General features: G+C 40.6%; 1 protein-coding gene across 1 annotated transcript in view; it reads left to right on the top strand.

Annotated features, from left to right (window-relative positions):
* The first annotated feature begins 326 nt into the window (after positions 1 to 326).
* Positions 327 to 24249, top strand: part of mrap2a (melanocortin 2 receptor accessory protein 2a) — a 72601-nt gene continuing 48678 nt past the window's right edge. Inside the window, exon 1 of the mRNA XM_055149444.1 lies at positions 327 to 444. Coding sequence (XP_055005419.1) covers positions 327 to 444 — 118 coding nt within the window. The remainder of the gene's footprint in view (positions 445 to 24249) is intronic.

Here is a 24249-nt window from a genome sequence, read left to right as displayed (position 1 = left end):
ACAGAGCGCTCGAGGCTCGGGCGCACGGAGCATCTCTCCACGGAGAACTTTACGCACGACGAAAACCATGGAATATCACGCCGTTTTTTTTTTTTACGTTTTTAAACTTTAAGAATTCAACTCAACTCGTGTAACATCTCTGGATTTGTGCGTATTTACTGAGAAAGGACGCGGCTCGTTGGAGATTGGAGATTGGAGATTGTGCCACGTATTTTATTTTTTCTTTAACATTTTGAGACATGGACGCGCGCTGGAGCCGAGCCGTCCGCTGAGTGTCGGTGCGTAAAAAAAAAAAAAAATCGTCTTTGGACACATCGCTGTTGGAAATGACGGATTTCACCAATGGGAGCCAGAGCAGCGCGCGTCGGAGTGACTACGTGTGGCAGTACGAGTACTACGACGACGAGGAGCCCGTGTCGTTCGAGGGGCTGAAGGCGCACAGATGTAAGCGACGAGCGGGTCACTCTTGTACAGTAAAGTTTTGGTGTCAGTAAAACGGGTTTACAACTGCATTTTAAAGATCTTATATTACGCAAAATTGACTCACGTGAGCTTTAAGCCATGTTAGAATGTCAGCATACCCAGAGTCACGCTTTGTTTCATTCGCACGCGTTTGAGTAACTCTTTATTATTAGTCTCTCTACATCTCCAAAGCTCAAAATGCTCTGTTCCACCTTGTGATGTCATGAAATTAATGGCTAATTTTCAACTTTAGTTCAGTAGAGATCGGTAATAAACGTTTTTCACAATGGCTGGAAGTGCTTCGCTTGATTCATCGGCCGGTTTCACTTCGTGGAAACAGTCTGGCCTCGCAGCATTAGGATTCGTTCGCTCGACGGTAGGCAGTACTTTTTTTATTTAACCAATCGCTGCTGTTTGGTCGTGACGTATGTAATGCGCCAAATCCCATAGGACGAAGGACAATAACGTCTTTGCCCTTGATAAAATTCACCAAACATTCTCTTTGTTCCGGCTTTAAATCCTCGATCGCGGGAATCGTTGCCAACACAGAATGTCTGTCTTCGTCTACATCAGGCATGTCCAAACTATGGCCCCTGGGCAAAATGCGGCCCTCAGACAAATTTTTGTTGGCCCTCAGGCTTCTCGGTGAATTGGCCCAAATTACATGGCATCAATTAGAAATTAACTTTTTACTGTAAGTTTTTTGAAAATCTACTTTGATAAAGCTGATATTGAATATTTAGTGTGTGGTTTTAAGGATCTTAGCGTGAATAAAATCGGATGGCTCATTCTAACGTGTTAAACATGCACATATTTAAATTATTCACTGTACTGAGCATCAGTCTACGGCCCTCGATCGGTCCTCTGCTTCGTCTGTGTTTAGATCTGTGGCCCTTGATGAAAAAAGTTTGAACACCCCTGGTCTACATCCATCTCGACGCTTTGTTTACTGTTGTGCTGTTCCACAAAAGCGACACAGACAGAGTTTGACGTCATGACTTCACAGCTCTTCTCTGATTGGTCGGTGCGCGGTCTATGACTTCCCGGGCATCTTGCAAAACCATCTAGTGTATTCTGATTCCTGACCTAGTCGCTGGAGAGAAATGAAATTGAGCGGAGGCACTAGGTGGAACCAGCCTGGCTAGAAATTGCTGCAATGTCGGGTAAACTCGGTAACTCCATTAATCGTTTTCTACGGCGAAATACTGTGGAAACGTCTCGCGGATTTTCCAGCAGCTTCATAAATCTGCCCCATCACCAAATCTTCAACCAACAAGTTCGACAAAGGATAAACATTCTGTCCATGAAGAATTTATCCACAACTATCAAGGTAAGAAAGACAAAAACGTAAAGGCGAACAACGACGACGCTTTAGTGAACGACTGAACAAAACTGGTGTTTATGGTCATAAATAAAACATAAGTAACTTGTGAACTCAGACTGGTTCTAGAATTAAAATTAAAAATCGATTTCATGATGTCGATATTTGTACAAACAGAGATTTGTGTAGTTTAAATGCTCAAAATGTAATTTGTGAACATCTGTAGCATTTGAACTGGACAAATCTATCTGTGCTAATATCTGCTGACCTGATTCATCACCCAGTTTCACTTTGTACAAATTGTCTGACCTTGCAACCTTAGATTTCGTTCGCTCGACGGTAGGCGGGTACTCGGTATATTAAGCTTTTCCCAAATCCCGTCGGAAGAAGGACAATATTGTCTTTCCCCATGATGAAATTCACCAAACATTCTCTTTGTTCCGGCTTTAAATCCTCGATTTCGGGAATCGTTGACAACACAGAATGTTTGTCTCTTCGCTGATTGGCTGGTGCCCGAACTCGCACTGCTGGGATTTTTGTAAACCGTCTAGTGCACAGGTGTCAAACATAAGGCCCGGGGGCCAGATCCGGCCCTCCAAGACCTTTAATCTGGCCCTCAGCTGACTTTCTATTTTAGTAGAAAGTCAGCTGAGGGCCAGATTAAAGGTGTTGTAATTATACTTTCTCTTAAAATCTTGTTAATTTTCTGTGGTGTTTATCACAGCAGCGTCTCCAGCGTCTCTGTACGTGGCCCCTCCCACCAGAGCAGCACAAATGAAGACTTGTCTCTTTCCAAACGCTCTTAAAGGACGATCGTTTTGACTGTTGACCGTGACACCCTCATCAGAAAAATGTCCAACATGAGAAAAGTGGAGCCGAGTGCAGGATTTTACAACAAAAATGGACTTATTCCTGTTTACATACAAGTTCATGTTAAAACTTTGTGTTGAAATTGTATTTTTCCTAAAGTTTCAGGTTGTTCATAATATTATAATATTTTGTAAAAGAAAGAGTTCATCAATTAAAAAAGATTTCTGTAATAGATTTGTGTTTCTCTGCACAAATATTTGAACTTATTGTTATTTTTGGGGTTTATATGACATGAGTTTTCTGATCCGGCCCCTTTGGGATCAAAGTCGTTTGGATACGACCCCCGGAACAAAATGAGTTTGACACCCCTGGTCTAGTGTGTTCTGATTCCTGACCTAGTCGCTGGAGAGAAATGAAATTGAGCAGAGGCATCAGTTGGCTCCGGCCTGGCTAAATATCGACATCATGAAATTGATTTTTAATTTTACAAGTTACTTATTAACGAATCACTCCTTACTTCTGTTTTATTCATGACCATTCACCTTTACGTTTTCGTCTTTCTTCCCTTGATAGTTGCGGATAAATTCTTCATGTTAGAATGTTTATCCTTTGTCGAACTTGTTGGATGAAGATTTGGTGATTTTGGGGCAGATTTACGAAGCTGCTGGAAAATACACGAGACATTTCCACAGACATTTTACCGTAGAAAAGCTTTAACCTGGAGTGACTTTTGTTCTACATCGTGGCACTTCCAGCTGTCGAAAAAGGTCTATTCTGGATTGAAATTGTCCAAGTATCTCTAGAGAAGGTGTACGGAGTTTGACATCGCAGGGTTTAATGTGTGAATGAAACAAAACACGACTCCAGGTCTGTTTGTCATGAGGAAACTACAATATAACTTAGATCAGAAAATATAATATCTGTCCTTAAGTCCTTGTGGAGCTACGTTGTTATTCTCACTATAACATATCTGAAGAGGCGAGTCGCCACTTTTCATCAGATACATTTCATTACAGCATAATAGAATAATAGAATAGAAGTCGATCTTCTTATTCAGACTGAAAATGACTCACTCCTGAACCTCACATGAGTCTCATTTGTTTCTGAGATTTGACGTGAGGCTGGTCCATAAACTGAGACTGAGACAAACTTGGACGTGTCTCTATCTGCAGTTTAGGTCCTGGTAATGCAGATCCAGATGTGATTTGTGGTGGGATGAGACAGAATCTTCATAAGACGGGATGAGATGTGTGACGGGGTCCACGAGATCGAGACGAGACGAGAGTTTGAACTAATTTACAATAATCAGATCAGTTCACAATTTTGGTCTCATGATTTTAAATTGGTTTAATTGGTTTAAATTGGTTGACAGAATGTAATAATTTTCATCATAGTCAGTGATGCATGTGGGAAACTGGTGTTTAAAGCATGAAAAGAATGTTACAGTGTTCTCAATATAGGCCTACAATTAGGGACGGGCATTCGATGAAATTTTCTTAATCGATCGTCGGAAGAATTAACGATCGATTAATCATTAACGTTTTTATATTAAAATGATCATCATTATTATTACTATCTACACTACTAATCTGCATAAATAAATTCAACTTTACGACATATAAACCGTAACGACTCTAGAGCCACATCAGCCTGTTTGACATTATAATGTGTTTAATTCAGTTTTGTGCAAATCTCACAGAAACAAAACTTAAAACCGTATGACTAATTTGCATAAATTCAGTGAAGATAAAACTCCAGCTCTTGTGTCGCTGATGTGGTTCAATTTCTGTTGGATTAAAAGACATGACTCAGGTGAATACAGGTCAGTGTGACCAGATTTGCGTTTGTCAAAACCAGGACAGCGTACGGGGGGAGGGGGGCGGGGCCTCGTCATCCACATTGAGCGACTCTCACCTGGTAAAACTTTTTCCCACTGGACACAGAAACATATGTGCTGCTTTATCCACTGTGCACATGGACTCACACTTGTCCCAACGCAACGGAAAGTGTGAAATTTCTTGTACAAATCATCGTTAAATCCACATTTGTGCTTCGGTTCGTTACAGACTGACCCACTGTTTGTGTCTCGCTCCTTCTGATGCAGAGACACATGTACACACCTGTTTGGTCACGATACACACAGCAACATACATTCGATTTGTCGATTAAAATAAACGTAATCGATGAAATTCTTAATGATCAATTATCGATTAATCGACTAATCATGCCCATCCCTACCTACAATATGTTGTTTAACTTCATTTTTAAATGATTAGACAAATCTGTATCTTCTCCTCTGAGCAGCTCCAGCTCCTCCCCCCCCCCCGTCCTCCACTGCTGCTTGTGTTCTACAGGCTCAGTGCAGATGGACAGAGACAGACGAGGAGCGTCTCTGTCGCTTCTTACTCACTTAACAAAGTTATTATGGATGAAAAAGGCCTAAATGCCTCTTTGAGGATCTTTTCCAAACCATGCAGTGTGGAAGACATCTGTCTGTGGGTGAATGGGAAAGCATAAAAGCTGTGAGGCATATTTTTTTAGAATGAATTACCCGAAATTTACACCAGGAGCATCAGTGACAGATAATGTCGACAGAGCTGCATAATTTACACCAGAGGCAGCGCACACTACACTAATCTTTTTACATTGTTTATGTATTTATTGTCGATTGGATGAATTCTGTTTTAAACCACAAAGCAAAGAGAAAAGATGCTTTGCAACGATAATGAGTCGTATCTTTGGTGCTCATATTAATCAAGCAATTCAGCATTTCATTTTGGTCTTCTGCTTCCTTCAGAAGTTCTTCTTGTAAAGTTTCTGTCTGATGTCGTAAAGTGTTTTATTTTTATCCTCCACATCTGTAAAATGTCCGTAGTCCATCACGAGTCATTCCCCGAGCTTCCTGATACGACACACGATGTTTATGTGACTGTGGTGGTTTCAGAGATCTTATTTTGAAAGGGCATCGGAAATAAATTTTGACACTGTGTGCACATTTCCTGTCTTGCCCCTGATAAAAAGCCTGGAGACGCTCTGTTGACGGTGCAAAATTAGAACTCCAACCTATTTTGAGCGGCACGTAGAGTAACGACGGCCGCTGGACACACGTATGACACTAGTGGTGTAAATTGTCAGACTGGTTAAAATAGAAAGCGATACCTGCACATGTGCTGCTCATGTGCTGTGCTGTTGTGCTTAAACACTGTTACGCTTTGGTGTAAATTTGGTGTTAGTGCCTGGCTCAACTTCATGCGTATTTCATCCTAAACGAGCGTAAAAACTGCAACTTTTGGATGCATAATTTAAAAAATGCATTAAAAGTGAATGAGGACGACCACACTGCACACGCTCGCCGCACATGTGGAGCAGCACGACATGCGCGCATAGATTTCAGAAAATAGGATCCATCCTACGCAGAAGACGCTTATCCCCATTGAAATACACAGAAAACGTGCAAATCTTGTTTCTAGGTATGTTGATTTTCAAAAAACAAAGGCTGCCAAGCGGATCTGGAACAGGATCACACAAAGATTGGAAATGGGAAAAGGAAATTGCTTTTCTATTACCACACATACAACAAAGAGGGTGAGATGCAAAACTCATTTTAGTGCCACATACACTATTTATTATATTATTATCATATATTTTACAGCACACACGGTTCCCTTGGGAGTAGGTGGGAGAAATAGATGGAAGAGGATGCTGAAGAGCCTCTAAAACTTCAGATGGAGGAGCCTCAACACACACTATAGATTCACAAACCTTTAGGGACACATCCACCACATCGAGTCGCGTCAGCTGGAAGCACAGATTCATTTACTCCAGATCATTAGAGAACTGGAACACCCCACATCCACCGAGTCCAGCAGCTAATACAGTATCTGGGCAACAGAGCAGGACCTCATGAGAAAACACAGGAGCAGCTACTTGAAATTTTGGCTTCCCCGACCACTGTGCCAAAATGAAATGAAAGGTATTTATCTTTTTGCACTGAGCCTTGTACTGACACTGATAACCCTGTCTGGAAGAGGCTCAGGCACAAAATATAATTCTAAATTTGTCAACAGAAATGGAGGACTTTGGCTTAACGCTCAATTCTGATTTTTTTTGTGAAATCCGATGTTTTTGCGAGGTCGTTCACATTTCCAATTAAATCCGACTTGTATGTGACTCCAGTGTGAACATTAAACGGCCCGAAAGTGTCCCGCATGTGACACTGGAGACGCGACGACGTCAACCGCAGCGAGCGTCTCTGTGTTTACGGAAGTTGTCCAAACATGGACGCAGCATTGAGCACCTGGAGATTTTAAAGTTCCTCTCGTACCGGAGCCAAAACATGAACAACTTACTTGTTTTAAGGAGGAGATTGAGAAGGAGAAGGACGAGGTTTTTGGTCGTGGTGTTTTGTGGGGCAGCGGCAGCGACGTCCGTTGAAAGGAACGTGTGGATGTGGAGACGGAGCCAAGAGTGGTGAGTGGTGATGTGCTTCACTTCAGTGACACGGAGTTTGTGGGCTTCTTCCCTGTGTTTTTAAAGTTTCATTCATATGGTATAAAAGGCACCCAGTTTTTCTGTGCATCAGTTGGGGAACGTCGACCGAGGCACAGAGACGCCGCGTAGGCAGAATCATGCTGAATCAACTTGAATCTTGAGACCTGCACCTGCCTGAACCGATAAAGAGACGTGTCTGAGAACTGTTCTAACTCTCCAAGCCTCTTTCTTAACATCCTCTGTTCAGGCTGCCTCCAGGAGAAGCTGACAAGTTCATTAACAATTTTCGCCAACTTCAGCACAGAATAGTGACATTTGTGGTTCACGGTGACTCTGGGCTTTGTTCAGTTGTGGCGTGTAGGGAGGGTGTGTCTGGGACCAACGGATTGTCGGCGTGTTCGCAGTGACTCAGTTGTTCAGTCGTGTCTAGAAGCGACACATCGCACTCGCTTTTTCGGTTCGTTCCTCCGTTCCGTTCCTCGTCGGCGTGGAGCGATGAGTGTGTCTGTGGGTGTTTTTCGTTGTGCGGTCGCTGTCTGCTCCGTGTGTGTTTGTGTGTTCTGCAGGTGGTGCGGTTTTGTAGTTTACTGAAGTCGTGCTGGAACACCTGAGTGGATTCGTGTATAGGCGCTCTGCATTGTGGGATGTGCAGTCGTTTTTTGATACAGTTAGAGGCTTAAGAACGTGTCTAATAGCCCGGAAAATACGGTAATCGAGCAGTTTGGAGTGGACTCCAGTGACAACCAAAGTTGCGGAGTTGTTCAGAAGTGACACCGAGGATGAAGAATGGATTTAGTGATTTGGAGTGAGTTGGAGAGTTTGTTCTGTTGTTTATGTTATAGTTTATGTGAAGAACTGTTCATATGTGACGTTCTGTTGTTCTCTCTTCTATTGTTTTTACTAGAACTTGACTTTCAACAGGAAATGTCGGTTCCTGGTCTCTGATTTTATAAAATTAATTTCCCCCAAAAAGTGCGACTTATGTATGTTTTTTTTTTCTTCTTCATTAAGCATTTTTTGGCTGATGTGACTTATACTCCGGAGTCTGAAAAATACAGTATTTATGGTACATTGCACAAGATATAAGCTTGTTTACCTGTCATGTTTAGTCCAGGGAGAAATACTCTGCAGGATAACAAAGAGGTCTATTCTTCGCTGTTCTAAAAACAAAGTAAACAGAAAGTAGCATGACCTGGTCTTTATATAGAATGTGACCTCTGTGTCGAATGAAGCGCCGCACGGACACAGAACACAAACTCCCCTCATGAACTCACAGTAAACATGTCAACAGCTACAGTACTCTACACACACAAATAAAGTGGCGCTTGAGGACCTGTTCAGATGCTTAGACTGGTTACTGTTTATGGTTTTACTGATAATGTGACGTTACTATTGAGGATTTGCGTGTGACTTAATGTTTTTGCGGACATACTGGAGGTCAAGATTGGGGTTGATTCGGATTAGGCCTGTAACGATAACAAATTTTGCAGGACGATTAACTGACCAAGAATTTATTGCGATAAACGATAATATTGACATTTTGAGACCAATTTCAACTAATATAATGACCATGGAATTAAAATGCAAATACATCCTCCCAATGATCAATAAACCTTTCTAAAGAACATTTAACATAGGAACTGTAAAACAACAGGCCTAAAGAAAAAAGACTTGGTAACACAAGACAAGCCTAATGTAGTCTGACTCACATCAAGGACTTGTTCACAAAAATGCACTTGAATAAACCATTGTTGAACCAAATACAACCAAAACAATAAATAAAATGGATTATTAAGTCTCTGTAACAAAATTGTCCTTAAAAGTGATTTTAGTCACTGACTTACATTGGTATATTGTGTCTCCTCTCTCTGTGGCTGCTGTCGGCATTTTGGTCTTGGCGGCACGGTGGCTGAGTGTCTAGCACTCATGCCTCACAGCAAGAAGGTTCTGGGTTCGATCCCCAGGTCGCCCAAGGCCTTTCTGTGTGGAGTTTGCATGTTTCTCCCTGTGTCTGGATGGGTTTCCTCCGGGTGCTCCGGTTTCCCCCATCAACCCAAAACATGCTACAGGTCTCCAGAACAGTTGATAGTCAAGGTCAGTTAAATACAATCAATCAATGAACCTGTCCAGGGACGACAGGTGGAAATTAGCACTGATGCTACAACCTGATGTACAATGCATCTCTCCTGTCAAGGTTAATGTGAAAATTGTGCACTGTCCCTGTCTCAAATAAATAAATAAATAAAAAGTGTTTGAATGAACCCGTGACACAGGATGCTGTTTCGCTATGAGGGAGCCTCTGTCCTGTCTGGTGTCGTGTCGGTTTCTTGTGGGGTTGTGGGATTTCAGGCTCTAACGGGCGCTAGGCTAGTTGTGTCACTCGGGGGTTTATTGTCGGCTGTTGGGGGTTTGGGACATTTCTTCTCGTCATTTGCGCGCTCGCTGCATTTGACGCACGTGGCTGTTGAGACGTGTCCCGCTCACCAGTGCTGATTCGTCATCGTGACTTGTTTTGGCACACGGAGATGAACTGTTTTGTCACTCTGACAGCGGCGCGAGCTTGTGCTGTTAGCGCACCGCACAGACCGCAGACTACGCACGCATCCACTGTGTTGATAAACACAGCGCACGTTGGTTCAAGCGTCATTACTTGTTAAACGAGAGGTGTGATTGAAGCCTTCTAACATTCAGTCTCTTTGAGAGCAAGAGAGAGCGAGGAAAACAAACAAGCATGCAAATGGAATTTATCGTGGCTGGAAAAGTTATCGAGCTCGTTAAAAGTTATTGTAGGATTTATTGATTATCTTTACAGGCCTAATCCGGATGGTGTTATTCAGTTTACAATATAATCATGGCGACTTTAAACAAACCACATAAAACTGTCCGAAATCGCCAGCTCATTAGATCCGGGGGGTCAATCAGACCCAAAAATTAATTTTCCGAGGAGAGCGTGAGGGTTAAACCCTATCAAACATGGAGAAACGGTAAGGAATCATCTAAAATGCGCACGTGATTAGACCACGTCCGCAAGTTTAGGCTGCTTCAAATGTTTTTATTAATGCCAAATAAAATATCCAGCACAAATGAAGAAAATTTTTCTTCGGGTCAATGTGACGAGGGTTTTAAGAAAGCAAACGTCTCCATCTTGTGGGATTTGTGGGCAGGAGAGGGACAAAATATTGCAGATGTGGGCGGGAGCGGGAATGAAAATGACAATTCTTTGCGGGCGGCAAATTCTGTCCCGCGCAGACCTCTAGTATGTGTGCATCTATTGTTGTATTTGTGCATTTACCATGAGTACAGTGTGTTCCTGGGACAGTTCTGTATCGTTTCAAAGAGCCCAGGTCGAGAAAGACTCTTAGTGCTTTGAAATTTACTTTTGAAATCCTCATGTTTGCTGAGATCTTGTGCAGACGGTAAATACAAGCCTATTCAGTCAGTTATTTTCACTGCAGACCTGAGACAAGCGATGAAACCGTGCCCAGTCAAGTCTGATCGGCTTCCCACTGAGAAACACATTGAAAAAGACAGAGCCAGTGCCGCGCGATTACATTCTGCGCGAACACTGACGTATGCGATTAAGCCAGGCTCTAACTCCTTTATGCCTGTGCCAAACGTGGAGACGCGGAATCAAATCTCGCGAGATAGATTTTCATAGTCTCGTAGCAATTTGATCTCCCATCCATAGTTGTGATTTTCGAAACTGTAAGAAGCCACATACGGTTCCTTTAAAAAAAGATTTGCCAATAGAACATGTGGGTTTTCAAGTCTCACTCATTCTTTCTTTAATTTTTAGCTCATTTTTTGTGCTAAAAGACATTTCAAACTCACCCCGTTGGCATTTCGGTGATAGATGTGGAGCAGATCGAGTGGCCTTATTATTATTTTTGACATCACAGTTATATTATAATGGTCTCCACTTCACATTGTCTTTTTCACGTTAATTTCAGCTTTGTGCAGACCGCTGAGAGTAGAGGTGTTAGTTTCCCCCAGGCTGCTGTCTGGATGTGCCTCGGTCTTTGTGTGTGTGTGTGTGTGTGTGTGTGGTTGGTTATTGTCAGGTGCGCTGCAGGGAGTTAATTTCATTCACCTGACAATGATTTGAGTGCTCATCGAGTGTGTGGTCCTGAAAAACAGCTTTTACCAGAGTGTAACCTTGGCTGACAGTAGCTCTGAGCGTTCATCCTGATCCAAAGGTCGGCAGTTTGAATCCGGCTCTTGACACGAACATCACTGTATCGAAAAAGAAACTGATACACGCTCCTTTTTACATGCAGACTCTTTCCATCTACCCTATTTTCCGGGGTATTAGACGCGCTCTTAAGCCTCCAACCCCGTCAAAAAACGACCGCGCGCCCCACAAGCCAGAGCGCCCTATACACGAATCCCCCAGCACGACTTCGGTAAACTACAAACCCGCAAACACACACGGAGCGGACAGCGACCGCACGACAAAAAAACACCCACAGACTCACTCATCACAACGGAACAGAGGAACGAACCGAAAAACAGGACTGAAGCACTGAGTCACTGCGAACACGCCGACAATCCGTTGGTCCCAGACAGCACCTCCCTACACGCCACAACTGAACAAAGCCCAGAGTCACCGTGAACGAACAAACAAACAAAACCACTCACCCATCACACTGTTGTTTCCTTTAAAGTCCGGTGCGGTTTATTTGTGAAAAAAGTTCAAAAATAGACCATTTAATGACTAATACCGAGTAAAATACGGTACCCAGTTTTTAATACCGTGTATTGTCCCCTTTAACATCAATGACAGCTTGGAGTCTTTGTGGTAGTTGTGGATTTTTTGGCAAAACCTCCAGTTCCTGTAAATTCTTGGACTGTCTTGTATGAACCGCACGCTAAAGATCTCCCCAGAGCGGCTCAATGATATAGAGGTCAGGAGATGGCCACTCCAGAACCTTCACTTTTTTTCTGCTGTAGCCAATGACAGGTCGACTTGGCTTTGTGTTTTGGATCATTGTCATGTTGGAATATCCAAGTACGTCCCATGCGCAGCTTCGGTTCTGCGGTTTATTTGTGAAGAAAGTTCAAAAATAGACCATTTAATGACAGTGCGTCTTATAATCCAGAGCGACTAATAGCCCGGAAAATACGGTAGTCAGTCTGGCGCCGCTTAGTGCCTCCGCTCAATTTCATTTCTCTCCAGTGACTAGATCAGGAATCGGAATACACTAGACGATTTGCAAGAACCCCGGAAGTTGTAGACGGTGCACGGACCAATCAGCTGTGAGCTGTGAAGCCGTGACGTCAAACTCGTCGCGTCTGTCTGGGTCCCTTTTGTGGAACCAGCACAACAGTAAACAAAGCGTCAAGATGGACGTAGACGAAGACAGGCATTCTGTGTTGGCAACGATTCCAGAGATGAGATCGAGGATTTAAACCTGGAACAAAGAGAATGTTTGGTGAATTTTATCAAGGAGAAAGACGTTATTGTCCTTCTTCCTGCGGGATTTATGTCACGACCAAATAGCAGCAATCGGTTAAATAAAAAAAAGTCGAGCGAACGAATCCTAATGCTGCGAGGTCAGATGAATCAGGCTACTTTCCATCCTCTTCACCTGAAAAAAAAGTTTTCAGATTAGCCAATTTAATCAGATAAAAAGAATTTGTACTTAGCAAAAAGACTGTCGAACAAACAGATGACCTAGAAAATCACTTCAGGTTGCGGGCGTACAAGGAAGAGAAACAGATTTGATGGTAAAACACAAGAGGAGTGTGTCCTAAACAAAAAAGACAAACGGACTACAAGTGTACCCAGGTGCTATTTAAAATATTCTGCCCAAGGGAAAAGACATTGAAAACATTCTAAGAACCACTGGTACATTGTGAACACAGATCCAGGACCCTCTACCAGGAAACTATCGCTGCAGGTCAAGTACAGTGTAATTTTACTTTTAAATGCAAAATTTATACATGTCCAAGCACAGGGGAGATTATGAAAATAAAAGGGACTCTTACATGCTCCAGCAGAAATGTCATTTACCTTTTAAAAATGCCTCTGTGGTTAAGTAGGAAAAACGTCTAGAGCACTAAAGACTGGGATATCCAAACATAGGAGCAATATTAGAAATCTCATTATCTCCCTTATATTATTATTCCTTAAAAATGTTTGTCCCTAGTGGCCTGAATCAAGAATCTAAAATTAAACACTTCTTATTATGTTATATTTGTTTCTAATGTAATTTACTTGCCCGATGAAAACATATGATTGATGGACTTGGGTAGTGGCTTATGTTATATGATGTACAGCAGGGGTGTCAAACATACGGTCCGGGGGCCAGATCCGGCCCTCCAAGACCGTTAATCTTTCCCTCGGCTGATTTTCTACAAAAATATTTTAATTATATTTTGTATTAAAATATTGGTATTTTTCTGCGGTGCTGAGCACAGCAGCGTCTCCAGCGTCTCTGTACGTGGCCCCTCCCACCAGAGCAGCACAAATGAAGACTTGTCTCTTTCCAAACGCTCTTAAAGGACGATCGTTTTGACTGTTGACCGTGACACCCTCATCAGAAAAATGTCCAACATGAGAAAAGTGGAGCCGAGTGCAGGATTTTACAACAAAAATAGACTTATTCCTATTTCCATACAAGTTCATGTTAAAACTTTGTGTTGAAATTACATTTTTCTTAAAGTTTCAGGTTGTTCATAATATTATAATATTTTGTAAAAAAAAAAAAAAAAAAAGAGTTCATCAATTAAAAAAGATTTCTGTAATAGATTTGTGTTTCTCTGCACAAATATTTGAACTTATTGTTATTTTTGGGGTTTATATGACATGAGTTTTCTGATCCGGCCCCTTTGGGATCAAAATAGGTTGGATACGACCCCCGGACCAAAATGAGTTTGACACCGCTGATGTACAGTATATATTGTGTTATATATTGTGTTGTGTGGACGTCACTTTTGGATTGGCCAACCAATCAGTGGGCAGAAGGTTTATGGGAGTAAGTGTGTTTGGGAGTACCATGTTTTTCTGACTATAAGGCGCACTTAAAATCCTTTAATTTTCTCAAAAATCGACATTTCTCCTTATTATCCGGTGTGCCTTATGGATTAATTCAGGTTGTGTTTACTGACCTCGAACTGATTTTATGTGGTACACTGCTCAAAAATCTGTCAAAGTGTTTTTGTATGACTTTGGTAAACTATAAAGCTGCACCGCTTGATGGATTGTCGGAGCATAACAGCTGCTGTAGTCAAGAGCCTCGCAGCATAAAGGTCAAAGTCTAGTTAAGCCAAAGATGATCATTTTGTCTTCTTATATACTTTGACTTCTTGGGTTCTTTTGAAAGACAATGCAGTAAAGTGTGTTTACCTTGTTGACATGTTTCGGCTGCTAGCTGCCGAAACATGTCAACGAGGTAAACACACACAGGTCTGTTCTGTAGATCCGCTCTATGCTGTAGACCTGCACTGGAACACAAATTTAGACTCGTTTTTGCTTCATGTTTGGTCTTGTTCTTCTAATCAGCCGCACTGTGGGAGGGGCTTGTGTTCGCTGTACGCAGGAAGGAGCGAGTGTGTAAAAAGGCGAGGGGCGGCGTGCTGACGTGAGGCAGGTGGACAGGTAGGATGTTTAGGAAGTTGAACCTGCCCTGTGATGCACGCTGGTACACGAGGGCACACGCTGTCGCAGACGAGCCGTGCATAGGGAGCGTGTGTGTTTGTGATGCGCCGTAGAGTCTCCGCGGGTTTCAAATGAGCGCACAGGCTGCACTGAGACGCCCCACACGCTCCTGCACCCGCTACAAGTTTATTACCAACAGCAGCGGCCGTAATGAAATATGATCGCACTTGTTGTGTCAGACCTCGAGTGAGAGACAAGACCGAGTCCAAACGCGATCGAGTCAGAGACGAGACACGGCGATCTACACCACACGACCTTGGCGATCGACTGGTAGATCGCGATCGACGTATTGGGCAACCCTGAGCTAGTGAGCAAGAATGAAAGAAAACTAAAGCCTGGTCTGAAAAAAGAATCTATTAAAATAATTGATTGGCCGACCAGGTGAACCTCATTGGACTCACAGAAAAGTCTGCTTCCTCTCCCTCTCACGTCTCTCTTTGTATTCTTCTCAGGCAGATGGTTTGAGTTGAGGCCACGGGGCTGAGAGACTCTCGAGTTTGCGCTGTGAATTCATCGATCTCTCCCCGTTAAATATATCTGCATTTAAGCATTTTATTGACAGATCATCGAGAGAGGCAAGAGGAGAGGGTCACGTGGAGCAGACGGTGCGGATCATCGAGAGAGCGAGAGTCAAAAGGGCAGAGGATGCGTCAGAAGTGGTCAGATGTCACAGAGGAGAGGGTCACAGGAAGCAGAAAAGCAAACGAGATGATTCCCTTGCCGTGTATTGGCTCATGTCGTCAGTAAACTGGTCTAAAAATAAACCGAGGAGACAGAGATGGTGCGATTATCACCTGGAGAGGAGGATTCATGTTACTCTTCATGATCATTATGTGTAATGATTATACCAAATTAACTGCCTCTAACACTGGTGTAATTACCCATTTCCACATTGAAAAAAAAAACATTATTTGTCATAGAGCCGTCTTATCGTCAGTGTTGGGAAGGTGACTTTTAAAATGTAATCCCCTACAGATTACAGATTACACACCCCAAAATGTAGTTTGTAACATAATCCATTAAATTACTTAAAGTGAGTAATGTAATCTGATTACTTCAGATTATTTGATTTGCTGTAGAGAAGCAAAGACCAGGATATTGTAACATAAGAAGTTTTGTCTGATAAAAGAAAATAAAAAGTCCAGACTTTATTTAACCAAATTAAAAAATATTATTGATAGAAGAAGAGGAGACACGTCCACACAGCAGGATTTAGTCCTGTTAAATCCTGTTTGAGACCTGGTTTTAGTGCTGGTTTAGTCCTGGTTTAGACCTGGTTTAGAACTGGTTTTAGTCCTGGTTTAGTCCTGGTTTAGACCTGGTTTAGTCCTGGTTTAGAACTGGTTTAGTCCTGGTTTAGACCTGGTTTAGTCCTGGTTTTAGTCCTGGTTTAGACATGGTTTAGACCTGGTTTTAGTCCTGGATTAGACATGGTTTAGAACTGGTTTTAGTCCTGGTTTAGTCCTGGTTTAGACATGGTTTAGAACTGGTTTAGTCCTGGTTTAGACCTGGTTTTAGTCCTGGATTAGACATGGTTTAGAACTGGTTTTAGTCCTGGTTTAGTCCTGGATTAGACATGGTTTAGAACTGGTTTTAGTCCTGGTTTAGTCCTGGTTTAGACCTGGTTTAGTCCTGGTTTTAGACCTGGTTTTAGTCCTGGATTAGACATGGTTTAGAACTGGTTTTAGTCCTGGTTTAGTCCTGGATTAGACATGGTTTAGAACTGGTTTTAGTCCTGGTTTAGTCCTGGATTAGGAACAGGAAAATCCCTCTGTGTAATCCATTTATTTCAACAAAGTAACTGTAATCCAATTACCACTCACTGAAACAGTAACTGTAACTGAATACAGTTACTCATCATTTGTACTCTGATTACATAACTCCAGTACATGTAATCTGTTACTCCCCGACACTGCTTAACGTATCATGTCGTGTTGTTTTGTCGCTTCAATAAGATGTATGAATGTATGAACTGAAAGAGCTCGTCTGTCCTTTATGTGAAACTGACTTTAATGAGTTGGAACTGAAGGTAAGTTTTGTCTGATAAAAGAAAATAAAAAGTCCAGACTTTATTTAACCAAATTAAAAAATATTATTGATAGAAAACGAGGAGACACGTCCACACGGCAGGATTTAGTCCTGTTAAATCCTGTTTGAGACCTGGTTTTAGTGCTGGTTTAGTCCTGGTTTAGACATGGTTTAGAACTGGTTTAGAACTGGTTTTAGTCCTGGTTTAGAACTGGTTTAGTCCTGGTTTAGAACTGGTTTAGTCCTGGTTTAGAACTGGTTTTTAGTCCTGGTTTAGAGGGTTTAGAACTGGTTTAGTCCTGGTTTAGAACTGGTTTTAGTCCTGGTTTAGTCCTGGTTTAGACATGGTTTAGAACTGGTTTAGTCCTGGTTTAGAACTGGTTTAGTCCTGGTTTAGACCTGGTTTAGACATGGTTTAGAACTGGTTTAGTCCTGGTTTAGAACTGGTTTTAGTCTGGTTTAGAACTGGTTTAGTCCTGGTTTAGTCCTGGTTTAGAACTGGTTTAGAACTGGTTTAGAACTGGTTTAGTCCTGGTTTAGAACTGGTTTAGAACTGGTTTAGTCCTGGTTTAGAACTGGTTTAGTACTGGTTTAGAACTGGTTTAGTCCTGGTTTAGAACTGGTTTAGTCCTGGTTTAGTCCTGGTTTAGACATGGTTTAGAACTGGTTTTAGTCCTGGTTTAGAACTGGTTTACTCCTGGTTTAGTCTTGGTTTAGACCTAGTTTAGATCTGGTTTTAGACCCGGTTTGGACCTGGTTTAGTGAGAGTTGGAACTGAATTAAATCTAATCCAATTCATAAATTCTGTTTCTGAGGCCCCGTTTACATGTTCATTTTGAAAAACTGAGACATTTCCCTTCGTTTGTGCCCATTTTTTTTTTTTTTTTTTTTTTAACTTAGTTCTTATTAAATTTAAGATATCACAGCTTGTGCATCATGGTCAGTTACTAAGATGGTTACATATATGTTAAAATAGACAAATGCATGAGTATTAGTATTAGTATATAGAAAAAGAACAAAAACAATAGTCAATAGTAAGTGTCAAATATGTGAGTATGAGTTCGTAAGAAGGCACCACAGTTTTGCCAGCAGGTGTCTGGATTTACACGATTCATTTTAGCTGTGATCTCTGGTGTCCTGAAAAATCCTGTGATCACTTCCCATTTAAACTCCCTCCACAGCCCAGAGTTTGTCACCAGGTGCAAACATCTCCCCACTTCTCATCAGTTATTTGAGTGTTTGGGCCCATTTTTAACGCGCAAATGGCAAATTCGCCTCTGAAAACGAAACTTTCTAAAAACTCCGTCCAGACTGGAGATTCTGGAAAACTACGGTTTGGCGTTTGCGTGTAAAGTGAGAACAACAGAGTTTTAGGAGCTGACGAGACAAAAGTGCAACCGACGTTTCCATTTTGCGATGATGATGGATGAATGATGATGATAATGATGATGATGATGATGATGATGATGATGATGGATGAATGAATGAAGAATGGATGAATGAATGAAGAATGGATGAATGAATGAAGAATGGATGAATGAATGAATGAATGAATGAATGAATGAAGAATGAATGAATGAATGAAGAATGAATGAATGAATGAATGAATGAATGAATGATGGATGAATGATGATGATAATGATGATGGATGAATGATGGAAGGATGAATGATGGATGAATGAATGATGGATGAATGAATGAATGAATGATGAATGAATGAATGAATGAATGAAGAATGGATGAATGAATGAATGGATGAATGAATGGATGAATGATGATGAATGAATGAATGAATGAATGAATGAATGAATGAATGAATGAATGAATGAATGATGAATGAAGAATGAATGAATGAATGAAGAATGGATGGATGAATGAATGAATGAATGAATGAATGGATGGATGAATGATGATGATAATGATGATGAATGAATGATGGAAGGATGAATGATGGATGAATGAATGATGGATGAATGAATGAATGATGATGATGAATGAATGAATGAATGAATGAATGAATGAAGAATGGATGAATGAATGAATGAATGAATGAATGAATGAATGAATGAATGAATGAATGAATGAATGAATGAATGAATGAATGAATGAATGAATGAATGAATGAATGAATGAATGAATGAATGAATGAATGAATGAATGAAGAATGGATGAATGAATGAATGAAGAATGGATGAATGAATGAATGAAGAATGGATGAATGAATGAATGAATGAATGAATGAATGAATGAATGAATGAATGAATGAATGAATGAATGAATGAATGAATGAATGAATGAATGAATGATGAATGAATGAATGAATGAATGAAGAATGAATGAATGAATGAATGAATGATGAATGAATGATGATGAATGAATGAATGAATGAATGATGAATGAATGAATGAAGAATGGATGAATGAATGAATGAATGATGATGAATGAATGAATGAATGAATGAATGAATGAATGAATGAATGAATGAATGAATGAATGAATGAAGAATGGATGAATGAATGAATGAATGAATGAATGAATGAATGAATGAATGAATGAATGAATGAATGAATGAATGAATGAATGAATGAATGAATGATGAATGAATGAATGAAGAATGAATGAATGAATGAATGAATGAATGAAGAATGATGATGATGAATGAAAGAATGAATGAATGAATGAATGAATGAATGGAATGAATGAAATGAATGAATGAATGAAGAATGAAATGAATGAATGAATGAATGAATGAATGAATGAATGAATGAATGAATGAATGAATGAATGAATGAATGAATGAATGAATGAATGATGAATGAATGAATGAATGAATGAATGAATGAATGAATGAAGAATGGATGAATGAATGAATGAATGAATGAATGAATGAATGAATGAATGAATGAATGAATGAATGAAGAATGAATGAATGAATGAATGAATGAATGAATGGATGATGATGATGATTTCTTCTGGTGAAACACTTTTCATGTGTTTGTATGTTCACACACAGCTGATGTTTCATATCCATGAGCAGAGACAAATGAGGCTCAGGGGTCAGTGATTTTGCCACTTCTTTAACAGATCTGTGGAGAGGCGAGTAGTGAAATAAACGCTACAGGTTTGAGTCTAATCCAGGCGCCGCCCAGAGACTCGGTGTATTTATGACGGCGCTCGATGGCGAATTTATGCGGTTCGATGTAAACAAAAACTTTCCCGAAAGCGAGTCTATGTGCACGATGTTATTTTGTAAAACAGAGGGAGGGAAATACTCGTTTCTCAACATACCGGCTCTGTGTAAACATAGCCTAAAACTTCATAAAAGTTATCAGACCAATCATTTTTATTTTCTTAATCGATAACGTGATTGTACATGTAAACATTGCCTACGTGGTTTACGTACGACTTCAGTCTCTCACAGTCTTTTTAATACAAAAATAAATACATAAATACACCTACACAGCCACAGCTATAGAAGGTGTTGACAACTTCTTTGTTGTGATGACGTTTACGGTTCACGGTTCGTCCCCCACTGGGCACCACAGTTTTCTAACGTAGACGTCAGCGCACTTGTTTCTTTTTAAGTAGTTTCAGATGTATGTTAGGGATGGAACGATCCTCAAAAAAAAGATCCATTGTGTCGAATTTGGGTTTCGATTCGATTCGATTCGTTTCGATTCGATTTCGTATTCAGTTCGATTCTCACGTGTCCCTCCATGTGCTCACCGTGGAAAACACCGAGCCCGGGTCCTTTCTTAGATACAGAAAGAAGTAGTAGTAGTAGTAGTAAATTTCCCCAATTTTCATTACAGATGACATGTTACGAAATAAAAAATAACAAATAATAAAAATAAAATGAACAAAATCAAAATACTAAGGTGATCATTTACCTCCAAATAGATAGAAAATCACACAAAAAATAATTATATATTGCAAGACACTTTATTTCTTCAAGTCCCAGGAGAATATTCCAACAGAGGTGAGTTTTATTTTTCAGTCACTTCTTAGTTTACCTTTTATAGACTCAGAATTGACATAAATATAAACATTTAAATACTCTAAAACTGCATTTCGATCAAATACACTTGTGATTCACACTGACTCGTGCTTCCGCGATCTTTTTAAAAACACCATTTACTTAATTTGACCAAGTAAATAACCTGTTTATACATCGTTACGTCTTAACTCTTTCCCCCATGAAGACGACATTTGACGACCCTCGTTTCCTTAATGACGACTTTTGTCTCCTCCGCTGTTTCACTAAAGACGTGATTTGACGACCTTTAGAAATGGCTCGGTTTTTCACATTTAAACAGAGGCTGTGATCGGTCGGGGCCACTACAACCCACACTAGATTTTTTCCGAAGTTAATCGAAGTAGTGACGATGGTAGCTTCCGGAAAAAACACAACACGAAACACGTGCAATGGAAAGATCGCGGCGCTGCGGCGCACAGTTTCAGAAATAATGAGGAGCGGACGTATTTTATGGATAAGTTTAGAGAAAGTGACTTTTATTGATTTCAAAGTGATGATGAAGTTGATTATAAAGTTGAAAACAGCGATAGAGACGGACTTACAGAGAGTGAATCTTACGAAGGTGAGAATGCAGCTGATGCGTCTGTGTGGAGTCCTGCGATGTCCGAACAAACTATCCGGACTTTATACTCGATTATGAACCAAAATTGCCCTGAAATCTGGATGTTGCCCAGGCCAGTCCTTTAAAATATTTCAGTCTTTTTTTCCAAGATGCGATGTATAACAGAATCACTACAGAAACAAACACTTATGCGGAGCTCTGCACACGAGAAACTAACCAAGATGTCAAATACTGGACACACACACTGTTATGTCCCCTATGTCCAACAAGGGACACAACATGTATAAATCAACCCTTGAGGCAAAGTCAGTTTGGCAAACTTTTTATTTGACAGCCAAACATTCATTAAAGTGCACAAAAAAATGAACAAAAGGTTGGTGGGAGGAGGCGTGGGCCAGTTGTGCCAAATCAACAAACACAAAGGTATAACAAAACAGGCCCTAACTGAAAACTAGGCTACAAAAAGGAAAGAAATCAAAAGCCTCGCCTACCTGGTCTAACAAAGAGAATTTGGAAAACTCAAAACAACAAGGGTGGCAACAACTGATAACTAGTGTGTCTAACAACAAAAATCTACGTGGTGTGAAATGTACAGGGATCCCCAAACTTACCTAAACAATCCTCCCAACCGAACAAACCTGGGCTAACACACACACTGACGGGAAGATTATTTATATTATTAATATTATATATATATTATATATAATAAGCTGAATTAGTTGAATAAATTAAATAAGTTGAATAAGCTAAATGGAAAAAAATAATCAGGTGCACACAGGTGAACAACAGGTAAAAACAGGTGCACACTTGGCTGTACTGTATCTGATGATATGAAATATGTTTAAATACTTTGACAAGGTATATTTTTTAATTTTTTTTATGAATATAGTACTCAGAACATGTATATATCAAATGCTAAATGTAGTTTTTTGTTTTCAATTTTGCACCTGACCAGGTAAACTCTCATTTTCAGTGAGCTGTTATACACCTATAAATGAGTTGAATCACATTTAAACATCCATAAATGAAGAGTTCAGAGTCTAAGGTTTCCAGAGATACAAATATGTCTGTGTTACAATTAAGTTCATGAGTGTAAAATTCATTTATAATCACTTGTGGAAGTCTGTTTTCTTTTATGTTCTATGGGTGTAGCCCTAGTAACATATGTATGGGTTGTTCCTAGTCGGCGTCCAGGGGGGAAAGAGTTAAAACGTGTAAAAGAGGAGAGGAGCGTGCGTTTTTATCACGGGGAGGAGAGGGGCTGGTGCTGGGAACAGAAAATACACAGACATGAGCGCGAGGAGGAGCGGTACAAGTCCAATAGATTTGCTTTAAAGCTCCTCTCTGCGCCTCTATTGTTGCTGAAGCTCACAGCGAAAGAGCCGATAAAAAGACATTTGATGGCGCAGCGATAAACGTTTATCAGGATCTCCGGAGTGTCTTGTGTGTTCTCCTTTTCCGAGAGAAGAAAAGACGCTGCCACCGATCGTTCTTACCGACGTCACCGGTGTTTTTGCTCCAGCTCAGATCGTGAGGTCAGACCAAGACGAGAACAGTTTGTAGTGATAAGACTTTTTGGAGTAGATTCTTAAACATAAACTCGTACGTGTAATTGATTGTGATTTATTGTCATGTTTGTTTTTGTTTAGGCTCACATGTCAAATATTAGCTGTTCCAAACTATTTTAATCAGTAACTTTGGGGTTCAACCAGTCACAGCCTTTGTTGTTGAGCAGAAATTCAAGGCGCAGTAACTTCTTGGCCGAGGTGGACGGTGGAGGTCGACACAGTATGCAGGTTTTTGTGATAACATTTTTAATCAAGTTTTACTGTTTGCAGTTACAGTCGTCCCTTCGTGGTCTCGTTTCACAGATTTTTTTATTTTATTTCACTTATTTCTTTGTTTGAGCCAGGTACAACTAAATTCAAAAACAATAACAAAAATAGTGATGTGTACATGACATATTTGGGACCTGGTGCTCAAAAGGAGTAGGATGAAGTTTAAAAAACTTATGGAGTCCTACCCCAGTTGTTTTACATAATCACGTGGTTCACTTTTTTTTTTTCTGCGATGCCGAACTGATCCCGGTCTGGTCTCGGACCCGGATCAGTCCTGGTTCAGTCCGTATGCAGCGCAAAAGTTCGGCATCGCAGTTACGGAAGTCACGTAAACCGGAAACGGTCGTTATCCGTTTTTTCCATTCTTCATTTAAACACAAAATCAAAAACTGAAAAAACGAATCATTATCCGTTTTTTTTCATTTTGGTTTTGGAGACAAATAATGAAGAAAACTGTTGTTTTTCATTTTCTTATTTTTGGTTTTATATTGAAAAACGAATGAACGAATGATACACGGATTGTTCTGTTTTTTTTTTTTTTCGGTTTTACGAAAACTTCATTTTGGGGACTTTTTTCAAAAATATGACCAACTGAAGGTCAATTACTAGCAAAAGTTCATCAACATATGATACAGGGAATAGAGGTTGTAAAAAAGTTATAACTCTAGTACACAGACCGTTTATATGAATGGACATATATTCTAGCCTCTTAGTGTTTTGGCGGTGAATTACTTTCGCGGGGATAGACCTACGTCAGCGTTTTCAGGCGTCCACACGGTGCCGGATCAGATCTGTACTTAAATTAATTCGTGGGAGTTGGCGGCACCAGATTGTTCCGTCTCTGGAGTTGTTTTCAATCGGATTAGTGTGGACGAACACTGCACCCACAACGAAAACGACTCGAATACAAACTAGTGTGGACGGGGCGAGCATCAGTCAGTCTTCACTTCAGCTGCATTTCTCGCATGAAATGCCACCAAAAGTTCCTCAGGACGCTGAAATGTCCCAGTTTACACCAAACACCAAACTGTCCTGGTTACA

This window comes from Boleophthalmus pectinirostris, unplaced genomic scaffold (assembly GCF_026225935.1).
Source record: "Boleophthalmus pectinirostris isolate CB_2022bp ecotype Guang Dong unplaced genomic scaffold, ASM2622593v1 HiC_scaffold_13, whole genome shotgun sequence".
Lineage (NCBI taxonomy): Eukaryota > Metazoa > Chordata > Actinopteri > Gobiiformes > Gobiidae > Boleophthalmus > Boleophthalmus pectinirostris.
The sequence above is the reverse complement of the archived record's forward strand: the minus strand, read 5'-3'. Positions and strand labels throughout refer to the sequence as shown.